This window comes from Caenorhabditis elegans, chromosome II, assembly GCF_000002985.6.
Source record: "Caenorhabditis elegans chromosome II".
In the NCBI taxonomy this organism is placed as follows: Eukaryota; Metazoa; Nematoda; class Chromadorea; order Rhabditida; family Rhabditidae; genus Caenorhabditis; species Caenorhabditis elegans.
In genome coordinates, this window is record NC_003280.10 from 3,839,581 (window position 1) to 3,855,325 (window position 15,745).

At 34.6% G+C, this 15,745-nt stretch overlaps 6 protein-coding genes across 6 annotated transcripts; 4 read left to right on the plus strand and 2 right to left on the minus strand.

The window, feature by feature from the left end:
* Window positions 1-281: 281 nt before the first annotated feature.
* On the plus strand, window positions 282-1,692 carry C17A2.4 (L-Fucosyltransferase; the record flags this gene model as incomplete). Its single annotated transcript, NM_062266.1, has 5 exons — window positions 282-563; window positions 691-807; window positions 951-1,054; window positions 1,102-1,412; window positions 1,460-1,692. The coding sequence occupies 5 exons, from the start codon at window positions 282-284 to the stop codon at window positions 1,690-1,692; spliced, it is 1,047 nt and encodes a 348-aa protein (NP_494667.1).
* A 641-nt stretch (window positions 1,693-2,333) lies between these two features.
* On the minus strand, window positions 2,334-3,825 carry C17A2.7 (Methyltransferase FkbM domain-containing protein; the record flags this gene model as incomplete). The annotated part of the gene is made up of 8 exons (NM_062267.1): window positions 2,334-2,412; window positions 2,549-2,634; window positions 2,684-2,800; window positions 2,850-2,920; window positions 2,967-3,111; window positions 3,156-3,224; window positions 3,277-3,396; window positions 3,637-3,825. The coding sequence occupies 8 exons, from the start codon at window positions 3,823-3,825 to the stop codon at window positions 2,334-2,336; spliced, it is 876 nt and encodes a 291-aa protein (NP_494668.1).
* A 203-nt stretch (window positions 3,826-4,028) lies between these two features.
* Window positions 4,029-5,929, plus strand: C17A2.3 (N-acetylgalactosaminide beta-1,3-galactosyltransferase; the record flags this gene model as incomplete). The annotated part of the gene is made up of 5 exons (NM_062268.1): window positions 4,029-4,192; window positions 4,239-4,301; window positions 5,013-5,442; window positions 5,497-5,754; window positions 5,798-5,929. 5 exons carry the CDS (start codon window positions 4,029-4,031, stop codon window positions 5,927-5,929), a joined length of 1,047 nt encoding a protein of 348 aa, NP_494669.1.
* An 818-nt stretch (window positions 5,930-6,747) lies between these two features.
* gtnt-9 (Glycosyltransferase family 92 protein) lies at window positions 6,748-8,563 on the plus strand (the record flags this gene model as incomplete). The annotated part of the gene is made up of 8 exons (NM_062269.4): window positions 6,748-6,948; window positions 6,997-7,085; window positions 7,127-7,311; window positions 7,458-7,555; window positions 7,622-7,774; window positions 7,824-8,027; window positions 8,072-8,256; window positions 8,300-8,563. 8 exons carry the CDS (start codon window positions 6,748-6,750, stop codon window positions 8,463-8,465), a joined length of 1,281 nt encoding a protein of 426 aa, NP_494670.1. The 3' UTR covers window positions 8,466-8,563.
* A 903-nt stretch (window positions 8,564-9,466) lies between these two features.
* nhr-72 (Nuclear receptor domain-containing protein) lies at window positions 9,467-11,175 on the minus strand. The gene is made up of 9 exons (NM_062270.6): window positions 11,074-11,175; window positions 10,844-11,025; window positions 10,637-10,780; window positions 10,526-10,588; window positions 10,289-10,482; window positions 9,990-10,216; window positions 9,742-9,943; window positions 9,617-9,691; window positions 9,467-9,569 (listed from the first exon to the last, which is right to left on the minus strand). Exons 2-9 carry the CDS (start codon window positions 10,857-10,859, stop codon window positions 9,516-9,518), a joined length of 975 nt encoding a protein of 324 aa, NP_494671.2. The 5' UTR covers window positions 10,860-11,025; window positions 11,074-11,175; the 3' UTR covers window positions 9,467-9,515.
* A 2,198-nt stretch (window positions 11,176-13,373) lies between these two features.
* nhr-257 (Nuclear receptor) lies at window positions 13,374-15,035 on the plus strand (the record flags this gene model as incomplete). The annotated part of the gene is made up of 9 exons (NM_062271.3): window positions 13,374-13,425; window positions 13,578-13,721; window positions 13,770-13,835; window positions 13,884-13,952; window positions 14,002-14,144; window positions 14,322-14,548; window positions 14,594-14,795; window positions 14,862-14,936; window positions 14,982-15,035. The coding sequence occupies exons 1-9, from the start codon at window positions 13,410-13,412 to the stop codon at window positions 15,033-15,035; spliced, it is 996 nt and encodes a 331-aa protein (NP_494672.2). The 5' UTR covers window positions 13,374-13,409.
* Between the last annotated feature and the right edge of the window lie 710 nt (window positions 15,036-15,745).

Below are 15,745 nucleotides of genomic sequence, written 5' to 3' on the forward strand. Positions count from 1 at the left end.
TTATCTTTCATCTCGAAAAAATCCAATATTTTTCTCCTTTGTGCTTCCTTATGTGTACTTTCCCGATCTAATCTCAAATCCGGATTTTTCCAGAAACAAAGTGAAGAATGGCTTTCCAATTTTTAAGGTTTCAATTCTCTACTCCATGCAAATGATTTCCAAAACCCGAATCTCTAGAAATTCAGTGCTTCCCGTAGCTGTATTGATTTTAATATATCTATGTTGGAGCTCTAAAGGGAGAACTGTAGTGAAAGATAAGTCGAGAAGTTACGCGTAAGTTGATGGTCCATTCAATTGTAGTGCACTCTAAAATGTTCAGAGTATTCTACCCGCCAGCGGTGCTGCACTTCAACTCTACTGAACATTTTCTTTCAAGCAATTTAGCGTCGCCTTCCAGATTGGGAAATCATATTTTTGAGTTTGCAAGTCTTTTTGGTCTGTCTGAACGGCTTCATAGAACTCCACTGTTTCTAGTTGAAAATGAATTTCATCAGAAAATGCTAGATGAAACTAGAAAAGTGATGCCTGGATTAGTGGAAAAGTTCACAGTCATCAATGGAAGTGTGAGTCGGTTTTTGGAGCTTTGTAATGATAGTACTATAGTCTCACTGTAGGAGTACTGTAAGATTACTGTAGATTGTTTCGTTATTGTGAGGTAATTTTTTCTACTGTAATAGTGCATGGTTTCAGCTGCCCAAATCCATCAAGCAGACCCCATTCCAAAAAGTGTGCTGTCGTCACGAAAACCCGGAAATTTTGGAAAAAATCGATGAGAAGTATCTGCACTTAACAGGAATGTTTTATCAGGTAACATCAGATTTGTAAATCGAAAAATGTAGGTCAAAGTTCCTGCCTAAAGTCCTTCAATGCGACCTATGCCTAAGTCATGCAATGCAAACGTAAAAATTTGTTAGCCTGCCATCGAAATTTCTTCAATTTCTAGTATTCAGAGCTGGAAATACTTTCCAAATATGCGTGAACAGTTGCTCGATTTTCTGGATGACTCGAGTCAAGATTTTGGGAACTTGCCAAGATCGAATCAACGTACCCATGTGTATGAAATTCATCGGGAATTATCTAATTTTTTGACAAATATTTCAGAACCTGCGTTCATGCCCGCAGAGGTGATTTTGTGGATGTTGGCTTTCAGGCAGCCGACCCAGATTTTATCCGAAATTCTGTCAAGTATATTGCGGAAAATTTTATTCCAGAAATTGAATACAAAAAAGTCCATCGAAAAGTTGTAATTTTCGGCGATGACCTGGAATTTATGAGAAGCTTATTTGAAAACTCTGTGGTGTCAACTGACGAGCCAGAATATATGTTCCCGGCAGAATACTATATATCTCAAAACTCACCAGCCGAAGATTTGACCTACTCGAAACAAAACTGTGATATCGTTCTGATTAGTGGTATGTTGGGTTTTTATCTATTACCTATATATCTATTCAAGTTTTAGCGCCAAAATCTACATTCGGCTGGTGGATTGGGTATTTTTCAAAAGGAAATAAAGTATTCTATCGAGATATCCGATATGCAAAAGATCGGGGCTATGTAAGTACTCATATTTCCAAAACTGCCATAACTATTTTCAAAAAAACTTTCTTTGCACAATTATGTAATTTTGGACCATTTTTGGTACAAAGTCTCAGACTATCTATTCCAGGACTGCGGACGAATAAACGAGAATGATTTCTACCCGTCTCACTGGGTTCCGTTGAAGTTTTCCGCGTCGGATGTCATGACAATCGTCGAGAGTTTGCAATAATTTTATGAGCGCCGGACATTTTGCGGGTCCCTTATTTATACTGTTAACTTTATTTTTGGTGGTTTTGAATAAATTTTTGACAAGCTGACATTTTTTGTGAAAAAATATTTTTCTCAATTTTTTGAGGGTTGAATCAAGAAAAATCTAGGAATGGAAATCATGATGGCTTTAATAAAAATACCTGAAAACGTTTTTGGTGACGTTAAAAAAGAACTTTGCCGGTTTAGTTTGTACCGAAATGTTCTGATTTTGTACTGGGTAGTCCATGAGTACTGTAAAATTGCTGTAGCCTTCTGAAATATTCATTTTGGGATAATTTACACTTTTGACAACATGATTTTTTTCTTAAAATCTCACCAATTTTTTTCACTGTTTTTTCAGAGTTTGCTGAAAATTGTTAAACTTGTTTTGGGTGTGTTGTTGTCAATCATAAATAATTTATTTCCAGGTTATTGTATTGTGTTGGGTGAAAGATTACTGTAGGGGTACTGTAGCTTTCTGTAGTTTGGTTCTAACACTGTTTATTTAAATATTAAAAAATAACAAAACATTCACATAGAAAATCCTAGAGAATATAGTTATGGGCACAGTTATCATCCTTGAAATTGAGCAGATAAAGACGCATGTGCTTTCCTTTTACTGGTCTGAAAATTATAACATGTTTCTGGGATACAAGACACGTCGAGATTTCACGAGCCTGCCTTGAAAATTTGATTTTTACAAGCTGGAAGAAGGACGGGCTTGCCTGACATAAAATCATAGAGCAAAAAAAGGAATTACCTAAAAATAGCATATCTTCGATCTTTCATCAGCTGAAAAATAAAGTCGTGAATCAGTTTTTTCTGGTGGGTGTCGGGAACATGAATCTGGAAAGGATTTTTTTTGAATTTATTAATTTCCATTTAAATCACAAACCTCAATATTGATTTGGCAAAATTTAATGTTATTTTTATCAAATTCTCCACCATTATAGAAAAACTCAAACATTCCATATTCAGCGCCTTCTGCGTCCATCCACAGATCATCGATTACCTGAAATTTCAGTGTATTCAAGTTTTCAGTTTTTCCTAAAGTAATTTACAGTTCTATTGATCAATTTTGTCAGAAAATATATAATATCCACATTGACAACTGTTTTTGTAGTGTATGAAGCTGAAAATGGTTCAATGATTCAATGAAAATATGCTGATCAACTTACTATCAATTAGCACATTAGCTTCCGCAAGTCCAGGAGCTGCTCCGACTGCAAATGGAAAGTATTTTCCTGGGATACTTGTGTATAAATTTTCGTTGATTTCGTGCATGGGATCGGCCCCAAAGAACTCGGATCCTTCTGGTAGTTGCTGAAAACTGGATTCGTTAAATTAAATGGCTAGAACAACAAAACCTGAAGAAGCTTCTCCTCTGCTCCGGTATCATGTCCGATGCCCAGAGTGACTATGGTACTAGGTTGGTTCTGAGCAAAAAAGGTTGTCAAATTTTTCTCCACAAATTAAAATTTTAAATACCATTTTTGGAAGTATATGTCTTTTCGCCTCGTCAGAATTCAGAAAATCCAGAATTGGTAAATATTTCATTTCTTTGATATATTCGCATCTTCGGATCCCGTTGAACATGTTGTCCCAAAGCTAAAAAATCATTGTCTTTGAAATTAGTATTTTGCTTTAAATGTGAAAAATGTACCGTGAAAACCTAATACAACTGTTATCTTATCTTGTGAAATTGAGTCGCAAACTTTGGAACAGTTTCATTCTATAAAAAAGACCAAACAATGTTAAATATTTCATTTCAGACCAAAGGATATCCCTATGAAGTTGAGGTAGGGACAAGTCTAAGCCTAAGCCTAAGCCTAAGCTTTAGCTACTTACCTCGTCTGGATAACCTTCAAAGTGTGAAATATTATTCATAAAACAACTGTGCCAAGCGTCATAGTTTTCCTCCATTGTCTTAATTCCAGGATTTTTGGAACTGAATTGAAATCTCGACTGCGTCCGTATATAACACAGAAAAAATAGAAAAATAGTCGAGAAAAAAACTAAAGCTGAGCTTTGCCGCATTTTTGTGAAATTTAAATGAAAATGGAAATGACTTAAATAGCAAATCTGCTACACTTCAGCCTCAAAAATTCAGGAACGAGATAATCTTTTCTTTCTTTGATTTCAATCTGGATGGCGATGAGGATCGCCAGATAAGCACTCAAAGAAATTCTGCGAAACATTTGCCATTAAAGTTTCTAAAATTCGGCACCTGGCATTCAACAATGGACATAGTTCTTCAAAAGTTTAAAACTCGATGTTTTATTTTCTCCCAGCAACTCTTATCAAAAAGACACGGTTTTGACCGCATCGATCGGATTGCGTTACTGGCAGTTTTTGTGGTGGCACTGATCAATTACATCTCTTTCCCAGAGCGGAGAAAGTTTCAGTAAGCTTTGAAAAATTTTTCTAATTCCAGTAATAATTTTTTTTAGAATACCAGCAGAGTTATATGCATATTCTCCAGCTATTCTACCATATAAGGAGTTCTTCTTTCCGTGAGTTGTTCGCCTCTGTCAAATCATAGTAAAAATCCTATTGGGGTATTTTTTAGTTTATCTAATGTTAATAAAATTACAGGGAGTTGTTTTTGGCAATTTTTATTCCAACGAATTTTTTTATATTTTGTACTGAGAAATAAAAAATCTCGTTAGTTTTTAAAAAATGTCCGGAGAGTTTCTTGTGTTCGATATAACTTTGATATCTAGTAAAATAAATTCTTTGATTTTCAGTATAAAATCTAAATTTATCGGAAATAAATGTCAATTGCAATAATTTTTTTTCAAAAGTTTAAACGGTATTCTGTCTAACAGCATTTGAATAATACTTGTGTTCAGTAATCCGACAGTACCCCTACATTACTTCGACACCATTTAGAATTTCAAAATTTTCAAATTCAGAGACACAATTTGAGTTGTCAATGTGCGTTGCACCACTCTAGAGGATGAGCCGAAGTGGTTGACTGCGTACAGTATTATTACAGTAATCCTATAGCTCCTCTACAGTATCTCGGTACTATTCCCGGCAAGCTCTGACCGTAAACTTCTAGTTTTGCCAAAACTACAGAACTATTACAGTACACTACAGCTCCACTACAGCATCTCGATACTGTCCCACACCAGCCCCATATAACTTTTCAAAAGCTCAAGAGACATTGTTTCCAAAACTACAGTACTCCTACAGTACTTTTTCTAATAAAATGTTTTCAGAACTCGAGATGTTCAAATCCTAATCCAAGGAATCGAACATTCCCCTGCCACGTTCACACTTCCAACATCCGGCCAGATATTTTGCTTCGTTGAAACTTCTACAAAATATTACAAAGACCGTGTCCCATCAGTTGCCTCCACGTGGCTTCCAAGGTGTGATCACGGACGATTCTTTACAAAAACTCATCTTCCTTACCCTGACATTGCATATTCTACAGTTTACCGAAATCTAAGGGATACCTATGATGATTTGTTCCGAAAATCAATATTCAGTTTGTATTACTCATATACCAGCATTTCAAAACATTTTGATTGGTACCTGAAGACAGATGATGATACATTTGTGGCAATGGATCATTTAAGGGAGTATCTAAACACTTTGAATCCAGCAGAACCTTTATACTTGGGATATCGATTAGCACCTTTCATGGTAGGTTGATTGCAGGAAAGGACAGAATTAACTGAAAAGTTGTTTTCATTCCAGAACAATGGCTACAATTCTGGAGGCTCCGGGTACATTTTGTCGAACGCAGCAATGCGAATGTTTGTGGAACAACTCTACCACAACGTAAGGCTATGTCCTTACGATAGAGGAGAGGATCGAGGAATGGGAAGATGCCTAGAATCAGTTGGAATCACACCTTCGGATACTAGAGACGATCAGGAGTTGAACCGATTTATGCCATTCAGACCGGCCGAAATACCCATTATTGGTTCCAAGTGGCATTATTTTCCATTGAAAGTGGGTTGATATGGCCCGAAACCTTCAAATAATTATTTTTCAGTATCCATTCATATCGAAAAAGTTTGTGACACTTCATCGAGTTCCTCCGGAAATGATGATATCCCTCGACAAATCACTTTATTCAGAAAACGGAGAACCAACATTTAATGTTACAGATTTCTTCAATTATTAATTTTTTTAAAGATGATGTAGTTTTTAGCGATAATTTTTGAAGATAATGTTTTAATTATTAAATAGTTTTTCAAAAATAAATTTTTGTTCTCTTTGTTGCTTCTAATGTAAATCTGAAAATACTTAACATTTGTTCAGTCAAAAACCTTGGTGTTTACTTCAGTTGTGTCGATTTTGAAATTTTTCTTTAACGAGTTTATGCAAGACTAGTCTATTAAGTTTTTCTGGATTTGTTAATAAAAAATAGATGTTGAAATGCAAACTGATCAGCGTATTGAATGCTGTTGTGTTCTGGAATTTTTCATTAACGAATCCAGAAATAAACCTGAATAGATATTAATCAGCAGGCTGGACTTTTTCACGCTTCTTTTTATTTTCGAGAAAAGATTGTAGGAGATATTATAGAGTTCGATAGAGATCAATATTTAGAGAAAGTCGAGACATGTTTCAGGTAAAGAAATTATTGCAAAATAAAACAAAATTTTTTGAAAAAGAACAAAATGTTGAGCATTCAAACATATTAAGAAATTTGGAACGAATTGGCTAATCAGTTAGGCTTAAAGGCCCTAAAATGTGACAAACCACAAAACTGCACATTTGCAGTTGATTTGGTATCATGCATATATACAATTAAATTTTATTTTCAAAAAGAAAAATTTGATGGTTTTAGAAAAAAGTGAAGTCCCTCTTTTCTATTTTTACCGAGAAATTTTTAGCGCGCAACATCCGTGTAGACCTGGGCGGCACGAGATTTTGTAGATATTATCGGCTTCATTGAAATGGAACAAGGCTTCACAAGCCTGCCAATCTCACTTTGCCATGGACATCCCGATCAAAATGAAAAAAGTTCAACGAACGGGTACTTTAATTCTCTCAATGATTTTTATTCTAATTATAATTTTGTACAAGAACTATTCAAACGGACGTTGCACGGAGCCTAAGTCCAAAAACTACAATTCTAAATATTGCATAAATGAAATGGATCGATTTGATTGGTATTCCATGAAAAATCAAAACTCGGTGAGTTTTTTCAAAATTTGAGCTTCATATTTCAATTTTCAATTACAGTCTATACCCGCCACAGAAGTTAGCACTCTGTACGCTTATAAATTTGAGCATGAAATCACAATTACACTATCATCCTGGAAATTTATTGGGTAATTCTGAAAATATATAAACTTTCAACATAGTTTTTTAGCTACCGAGTTCACTGCCGGTACGTCGATAAGGATGGCGCAGAAATTGGTCGTCCCTATGAAACTTTTTCATATCCGGAGTTTGTGGTAAATTGCCCGAAGCGAGACGGAACTTATGAAATTGGGTTGAGTGTAGAGGAGTTTGGAAGCTTCAAACCATTACCAATAATTTATCGCGTGTTGAAAAGTAGGTTTTTGTACCCCTACAGTAATCCTACAGTACCCCTACAGTATTTCTACAGTACCCCTACAGTAACCCTACATAAATTTTACACTCCCACAATACTCCTACAGTATTTATAATACACCTAATTTAAAATTTCTCAAATTCAGAACCCTTATTTGAATTGTCCATGTGCGTTGCACCACTCTATGGAGACGAGCCGAAATGGTTGATGTTTATAGAAATGATTGAACACTACAAACTACAGGTAAGACCTCACTCCGGCCTACGCAGGCAGACCTTTTCTGTGCATACCTCATTAAATTTTTTTCAGGGTGTTGAGCATTTTTATAACTACATCCATGAGATTTCGGATTATGACTCTAAAGTTATTGACTACTACGCCGGACTTGGAATCGTCGAGAATCACTATCTCCTCGAGAAAGGTCTGAGAACTGATCGTCATCGGCATATCAATGAAGTTGTGGTAAGTACTTTAGGAGTCTCGCAAACTGAAAAATTTGGAAAGCTTGAAGGACTGCAACATCTGGTCTCGAGGTCACTCAAAATGGACAATCTTCGCTGATTTAGACGAGCGTCTAGTGATGACCGACTACCCGGGAACAATCTTGAACTATATCCGAGAAGTGGACGATGAGAAAATCGGTAGCTTGAAGTTCAGACAGCAATGGATATTGAAGACAGAGCTGATGCCACAGGAATATGAAGGAAAAGATCAGGTGAATATAGTGCTAGGCTTAACTTTTAGAAAATAATGATTCAGCTGCTGCAATGGATGGCGGCTCACCGCTGGCACAATTCAACCGGAATCGCCCGTCCTGGACACACAACCAAATGTATTGTGGACTCAACAAAAGTATTCATAATGTCAATTCATCTAGTAATTGAATTCTTCCCCGGGAATGGGTACTATGAGAAAGAGCTCAAGCCTGAAGAGGGACTCGTCAGGTATTTTTTGTTATTTTTTACTTATAATATTTTTCAATTTCAGACACTATCGTGACCAATCACTTGGAGAATGGGGAGAGAAGTGGTTGAAAACCGTGATGGAATTCGGTCCTCTGAGAAATACTGACTATCCTAGAAAGTATATAGGAAATCTCACGGAAAATGTTGTAAATACTGCTGCAATTGTATACGGGAATCTAATTATTTAATTTTTAAATTTATGTGGCTTTATTTTTTTGTACGTTTAACATGTACTTTCTTTCAATTTTCATTGGCACAATTTTAATATTACATAAAGCTATAGTGATAATGGTTAATTAATTTTCAGAAAAAAATAAAGATGGAGTACTGAAATCTGAGACATTTCAGACCCAAAATGGCACAAAACGATCGAATTTTGAAATGCGGTTCAAAGTTTTGAAAAAACGTTTATTTTCAGGTGAAACATCAAATTTTGCTAACTTTCTGAAACTAATAAGTATGTAGATCAGAGTAATGGTACTATTTTAAAAAGCAACCTATTCAATCTGACCTAATATTCAAGCGACACATCGCTTCTGAAAATAGTGTCAACGCGCCGGGTCTTTTCGGAGATCAATATCTTTTTCCCTTTTCACTGCAACCAAACTACAATATTCCGTCCTCCCGTTGTGTACTTTTTTTTTTTTTCAGAACATGTTTATTATTCCTTTACAACAGCAATTAACAACGGGCGACTAAGGGTGATTTTCGAGCAAGTAGCAAGTGGGAAAGGATCTTCGAAATTCCAGGAATATTTTTTTGCACTGTAGATTCATTGAAAACTCGAAAACTGATAAATATCTATTGAATCTTCTCTACTCACCGTACCTTTGTGACCCTATTAGACATCTCGTCTAAATAATTTGTGTCATGGTCGATTTTCAAAAAAAAAACCCTCGAAAATATAATTTAGATACTCTGAAAGGCTGAAATTGCTTTGATCAAGTTGGATGGCGATATGTTCATTTTTGGAGCAGTCTCTTGCATCTTCCACATATTTCTCGAAGCTTTTCGACCTATCCTGAAGTTCCCAATTGTTCCCAATTTTTTCTAGAATTTCCCATTAAATTTACAGATTTAAACAAATCCAGAATTTTCAGGAGTACTCTAAAGTTTCCTGGAAGTATTAATAATAACAAGAAGTACGCAAGTATTTTGGGGCAAATGGGATTTAAGTCGCAGTGAAATTGATTTTTAATTATCAATAATTTATTTGGTTACAGATAATTACATAATATTTATATAGGCATGCCAACCTTCAGATGCAGGCAAATCAAGTCGTGATAAATGTTCTGAAAGTATATCAAGTATAAAATTGAATTGAAAATAAATTAAATACCGTCACTGTTACAATTTGCAATGTTATATTCCCGAGTCGAATTGCTATGTCACAATCGTCCATTTTAAGTTGATTCTGATAATAATAAATTTAATGAAAATTAATTTCATTACAAAAATTCTCACTTTATAATAATTCCTTAATGCTGAACTGACTCCATCATAATGATCCTCAGCTACAGTTTTCATTGTCCGAGAAGTTGAGAAAAATCCCAGTTTCCAAATGCAAAAGGCTTTGAACGCTGCGAACTCGTAGATGTTCAGCTTCAACTCAGCGAATGCGGAGCCCAGAGTTGACTTGACTTGTTGGAGGAATTCAGTTAGTCTGCTGGAACAAGAACTCTATATTTTAATCATTAAGCTTAAATACCCACTCATCTCGTCCTGAAACTTCTTTAAAACAATCTATATCCGAGACCGAATAAGCACGAACAGAGTCAATCCATACATTGGCGAATTGAACATATTTCAGTAAAACCTTGAGATCTTCCTGTTCCAAGTGATCTACCCCCGGACAGTCAATACATGCTTCCATTGCAGAACCGTGTTCATGAGCAGTTATTATCATCAGCTCGTTGAATGATTTTGCAAGGAGAATGTTCTGAAATATTTAAATTTTGGCTTGAATACTCAGCGGGAGTTCAAATTGCTTATTGGTCGGAAATTGACCAACCTTTGACACATTTCTCCTTTTTTGACTCATTGTCTTCTCAACTTCTTCCAGATAAAATTGCAGCAGATCTTCATGATGAATCTTCAGAATTTTGCTGAATCCAGAGTATGTCTGTGGAGAATTTGATCTTGAAGTTGATGAAGAATTTGAAGATCCGCTTGACGGAATACTTCTTTGACTTGATGCTTCGTTTCCTTAAATATCCATGATTTTAGAGCCTAGTAGTTTACTACATACCTCTGCTCATTCCTGCTTTCAGACAATTGGTGTAACGGCACGCACGGCATAGAATCTTTCGCTCTGAAATAATGTTAACTATCTCTAGAAAATCAGAACTCAGAATCTTACCATAGGAAGTTGCACAGTTATTGTTTCGACTACATGCATATTGATTTTCTGTAGTCCTTCGGAAAAATGCAGCACACGCAGCACAAGAATTGACTCCAAAGTGCATGCTAGTGTTTTTGACATCATTGCAAACCAGACATGGACCTGCATTTGTTTTTATTTATTTGACTCAAGTTATAATTATATCATTTGAATTAGAAAGCTCACCATAAAATACGTTCATTATTGAAGCGCAAATTGAAAATGAGTGAAATTCGGCGACTCACTTGCTACCCGTAAAATTGCATGAGAACTTTAATCTAAGGGTTCATCAAGAATATCCATCGCGCCTTTTCGTTCGGGAATATGTAGGCCAATATATTAGAAGATTGAGTATTCATTGCCTCATTATGAAAATTTTAAAGTATGGAAGGGTTCCATGAAAGATGAAAACTTACCTCCACAAGCTCTGACTTGGTCAAGTTGGAAAATTTTGCATGTTTTCAAATTTTTGAACCGACATAACTTTTTTGAGAAAATTCCAGAACGTCTCATCAAAAAGAAATCATGCCATTCAGGTCCCCTACCTAGAAGAAGTTTCTGTGATATTTGGAAAATGAAGTATTAAAGAAGTTTTTATTACCTGTCGGAGTTGTCTTGTATGCTTTGCAAATACTTTTTTTTTGGTTGCCTGTAATTTTACTTCCATATGTATATTTGAGAATTTTTGGAGAAAATCTTCAAAATCATTGCTATTCTTACAAACATCACGAAGAGAGTACTATCTTCACTTTAATCTACAATAATGCGCCTAGGTTTTTAAGTGGTTAAGTACACTCCGAACGTTTTTTAAAAATAGTTAATAATGTTATCAGATACAGCACAACCAAAAACGTTTATAGCTCTAATTAAAGTATTGAATTCTTTTCTCAAAATATTGCAAATAACTTTTTTCGAAATGCATCAAATTTTGAGATTTGAAATTATATTTACATATCTGTGTCTTCCGGTCGTGTATTGTAATTCAATTTTTCACAAAAAAAACTTTAAAACTTGACTTAAATATTTTTAATTTTTCTCAATTTTCTCAACTTGAGAAAAATGAAAAGATCAAGGTAGCCGTCAAATAATTTTTGCGGAAAAGATCCAAAAATTAGATACTTCTCGAAAGGTTTCTTGACTGAAAACATCAAATCTATTTTCGGATCTTTGTGTTGTAGATGCAGTGAGTTCCAAGCTGTTTGCCCAGTATATGCATACATCCGTTCCAAAAATAGTGAATCAAAAATTACAATAAAAATTATTACAGTAACTTACAGAAGAAATGTGCAATTGACACCTGTGGATTGGTGTAGAAACTCCTGTTTTGGTGCACTAAAATTTAAAGTTTTGAAATAAAAATGAAAAGTTCAAATTCGCATTAAAAGTACTTTAAGGAATATATGTTCAATTCCTTATATATTTCAGATACCACTTTGTTTCAAATTGCTTTTAGCACTTCGAGCAAATTATTCATATAAAATTATTTAGTAACTGCTGAAGAAACGTGAAAATTTGAAACATATAAAATTTTTGGAAAATTATGGGTTTTTTAAAAATAAAACTAGTGTATTCTAAGTATTTATAAAGAAGCTGAAACATGTTTGAAAACAATTAAATACCGGTTGAGATGACCAATGTACATGCAATTAATACAAACACCAAGTCTAAAACGTCTCGTGACCTCCAACTGCGTGTACTGTGGATGGATGTGTTAGATAGGGTGTCCTTAAAGAATTAGGAGAGTAGCATTGAGGATGTAGCTCACACATGGTTGAGATAATGTGCTAATTTTCTTTACAGATGAGCTCGTTATATTGATCAGAAAGTGATGATGCCAAAGGTCTCAGGGATAGGCGAACATTATGACTGATAAAACGAAATGAAAACAGGTTTCCTTGCACAAAACTACTTGAATACAGTACTCATCTTCAAAAAGGGTAGATTTGAAACTTTCCCAACGTGATATGGGAATTTAGTTTATCTCAAATTCCCAAAACCCTTTTTTAACTTCAAAAATTTTAGGCCAGCCGTGTCTGTAATTCGATGGATTTTTCGGAAAAGATCCGATAATTAGATATCTAGTTCCCTTAGACGGCCGCAAGAACTTTATGAATCCTTGTTCAAACTACATGACAAGCTATTCTTCACATGCATACACCAATTCCAAAAAAATTTAGTGGACTGTTGAAAAATATTCACATTTCAAGCCTGCGACAATTTTGAAGTACTGGGTGAAAATGAACGTTTGGAAAATAGAATGAGGAGTTATTAAACATTTGGCGTAAATAATATATTTTTGATTTCTTACTCGGCATTCGGCTCTAGCTTCTTGCCCAAGTTGCGCCCAAAAATACTAATTTGGATAAGAAGCTGGTTAAACTTGGGCAAAAGTTGGGCAATACTTTAGCAACTTTAGGCCAACCTTTTATTGTTTCGTCTCAATTGTGGGTAGAAGTTTGGCAAAAGTTGAGTGAATCTGGGGTTAAACTTTGGTGAAGTCCGAATCCAAGTAAAATATTATTAAATTTTTTAATTGATAAGCGCCACTGTTCAGTCGAATATAATACATTTTTGAATACACAAATAATGATCAAAGTAAATTCATTAATTTAAAACATCAAGAAACAACACTTCTCGTGACCCCCCGCCTTTTGGCCCCGCACCTTTAGATGAGAAAGATAAGGATGTCCTTTAAGAATTTCGAACGTAGCATCGGGTACTCTTCAAGATCTTTCATTTATTCAATAACAAGATGGATAGAAAAAACGGTGCGTTTATTTTCTTCACCTTAACCCGCTGCTCACTGATGTCAAAAAGTAAGCAGGGCCAGCACAAACCCGCGAGGTGTCGGCCTCTGCTGGGGGCGTGTCCAAAGTCTGTGATTGGATGGTGTCTTGTAAATAACCTATAGGGTTTTCAGGTCCATGTAGAATCTGTAACGACCCTGAAACAACGAGTCCCCATTTTGGAGCAATTGTTTGCACTGCCTGTGCATCCTTCTTTGGTAGAACTACTGTAGACAAATTCAGATGTATTGCAAATAATAAATGTGTTATTTCTTGTGGTGAGAGCTATGAATTTCAGGATAATAGTAATGTTGCTCTAGTTTCAGCAAAGAAAATTACTTGTCGATCATGTCGATACGATAGCTGTATCAGAGCAGGAATGAACAAATTTTGTGAGTTTTTTCTATCACGTCAGGAAACTTGAAACTTATATTTTTTAGACATAAGGAAAATCAAAGCTCCCAAACAACAAGTAATACAAGAAGTAGATCAGAACAAAACATTTCCAAGTTAGTTTTGAGTAGTGTTGTGATGAGTTTGATAACTGAAAATTTACAGATTCTGAAATGTTGCCCAACTTCACCCGAGAAAATTCCCATAAATTCAGTGAAGTTTTAAATCTTCCAAACAATGAAATTCTACAGTTTTATGTGAAAGAAGTTGAGAAGTCACTGTCACTGAAAAAGAGGAATTTTTCAAAGGTATGAATAAATTTTCTGATAACTTTAAAAATTGGGGAAATCATTCTGCCAGTTCAAATTTAAAAAATACATAAAATATACCTAAGTAGCGAATATTCGAAGCAAACTTAATAATTCTTGAAATAAAAAAAGTTGTATAGAATTTCTCTGAAAATTAAAAAAAAATCCGTTTTCCAGAACATTCTCAATGCAGAATCAATCAATGATCTTTTAATCATTTCTGCTCATCTTACCGGCTCAGCAATGGAATCATGTTTTCAATGCCCCGGGATAAACTTATTGGAAAAAGAAGATATTCAAGTATTTCTACGATACTTTGAATTTTCAAATGTTTGGATTGATTCTCTTCGTGAGTACTCACTAATGTCCCATTCTCACAACAAGGAAATTTCTAGAACTGACAAGTAAGTTTTCAATCAATAATTCAATGTAGAAGATTTCAATTGCAGAAAAGTAATGAAATTCATTAATCAAGTTAAATCAACTCTTGGAACTGCACTTATTCATTTGAAACTGAACATTTATGAATTCGCAGCATTCAAATCGTTTTGCATCTGGAATATAAAATTTCACAAAACGTCGCAGACCATGAGAATTGTTGCACAAGGCCATTACGTGGCAGTTTCATCTGCTTTGAGAGTGTACTATAAGGTGAATGTTTTTCTGATATTTCTTGAAACAACAATATTTAATAAAACCTAACTCTGAATATTTCAGAACCAACTGAAACTGAGCGACATGGAAATCGCCATTCGAATCGGAGATATTACATTGCAAATTGCCACCGTTTCTGTGAGTTTTTGGAATTGATTTTCAACTAAATTATAGAGATTTCAGACAATTTATCATGATTTGATTCGACTATACCAAGATGTTGGAAGGTCATTATGACTGGGAAGTTTTAATTGATAATACAACTTTTTTAAAGTAAGAAAAAGTTTTAAGGCTGTGATTATATTGTTATTTATATAATTTAATAGCGTGATTTTATTTTAATTCTAAATTATAATAAAAGAGTTTATCGATTTGAAATGCGAAATTTTGTAATAATTTTTTTTAATATCAAACTACTTACGTCCCCATATATGCAAAAATATACTTCCTCGAAAGTCCACAAAGCGCAGATGTGTATCAATAGTCGCGGAATGACACACACTGCCTTATACCGACCGAGATTTTTCAAAAAATTGGAGATCTAAACGATAGATCCGTCTACTGTTCTTCTTGGAAGTGGCAAAGAAATCGCGAATTAGTTCAATCTACATGGTGTTTCTCTCTGCACCCGAGTATTGATGAAGAAGTATAGCTTTTTAAAACACTGCTGAAATACAGAAGAAAAAGTAGTAATTCGCTCTAAAAAAATTTGTTCCGAACAAAGTGCGACTCATTTCAATTAAAAGTCTATAATGAATTTTTATGATAAAAATTTTAAGAAAATTATCAGAGTGATTGAATTTTGAATTTAAATATGTAATTAAAACTTTTATTGATATTTTAAGTGAAGAATTATGCTAACAATTTGTTGTTTTTTTAACCATTGCATTAAGAACCACTCTAACCCTGTGAATCTCTGTATGATGAATGACATTTTCAGAATTAAG

Bases quoted from the DNA above. Each gene is read 5' to 3' on its own strand.
- nhr-72 (NM_062270.6), bottom strand. The intron at 10,483-10,525 runs GTATGTAGTAAA...TGGATATTTAAG, and splicing joins GAAAGCAGGAATGAGCAGAG to GAAACGAAGCATCAAGTCAA. The intron at 9,570-9,616 runs GTATTTAATTTA...ATATACTTTCAG, and splicing joins TGCAAATTGTAACAGTGACG to AACATTTATCACGACTTGAT.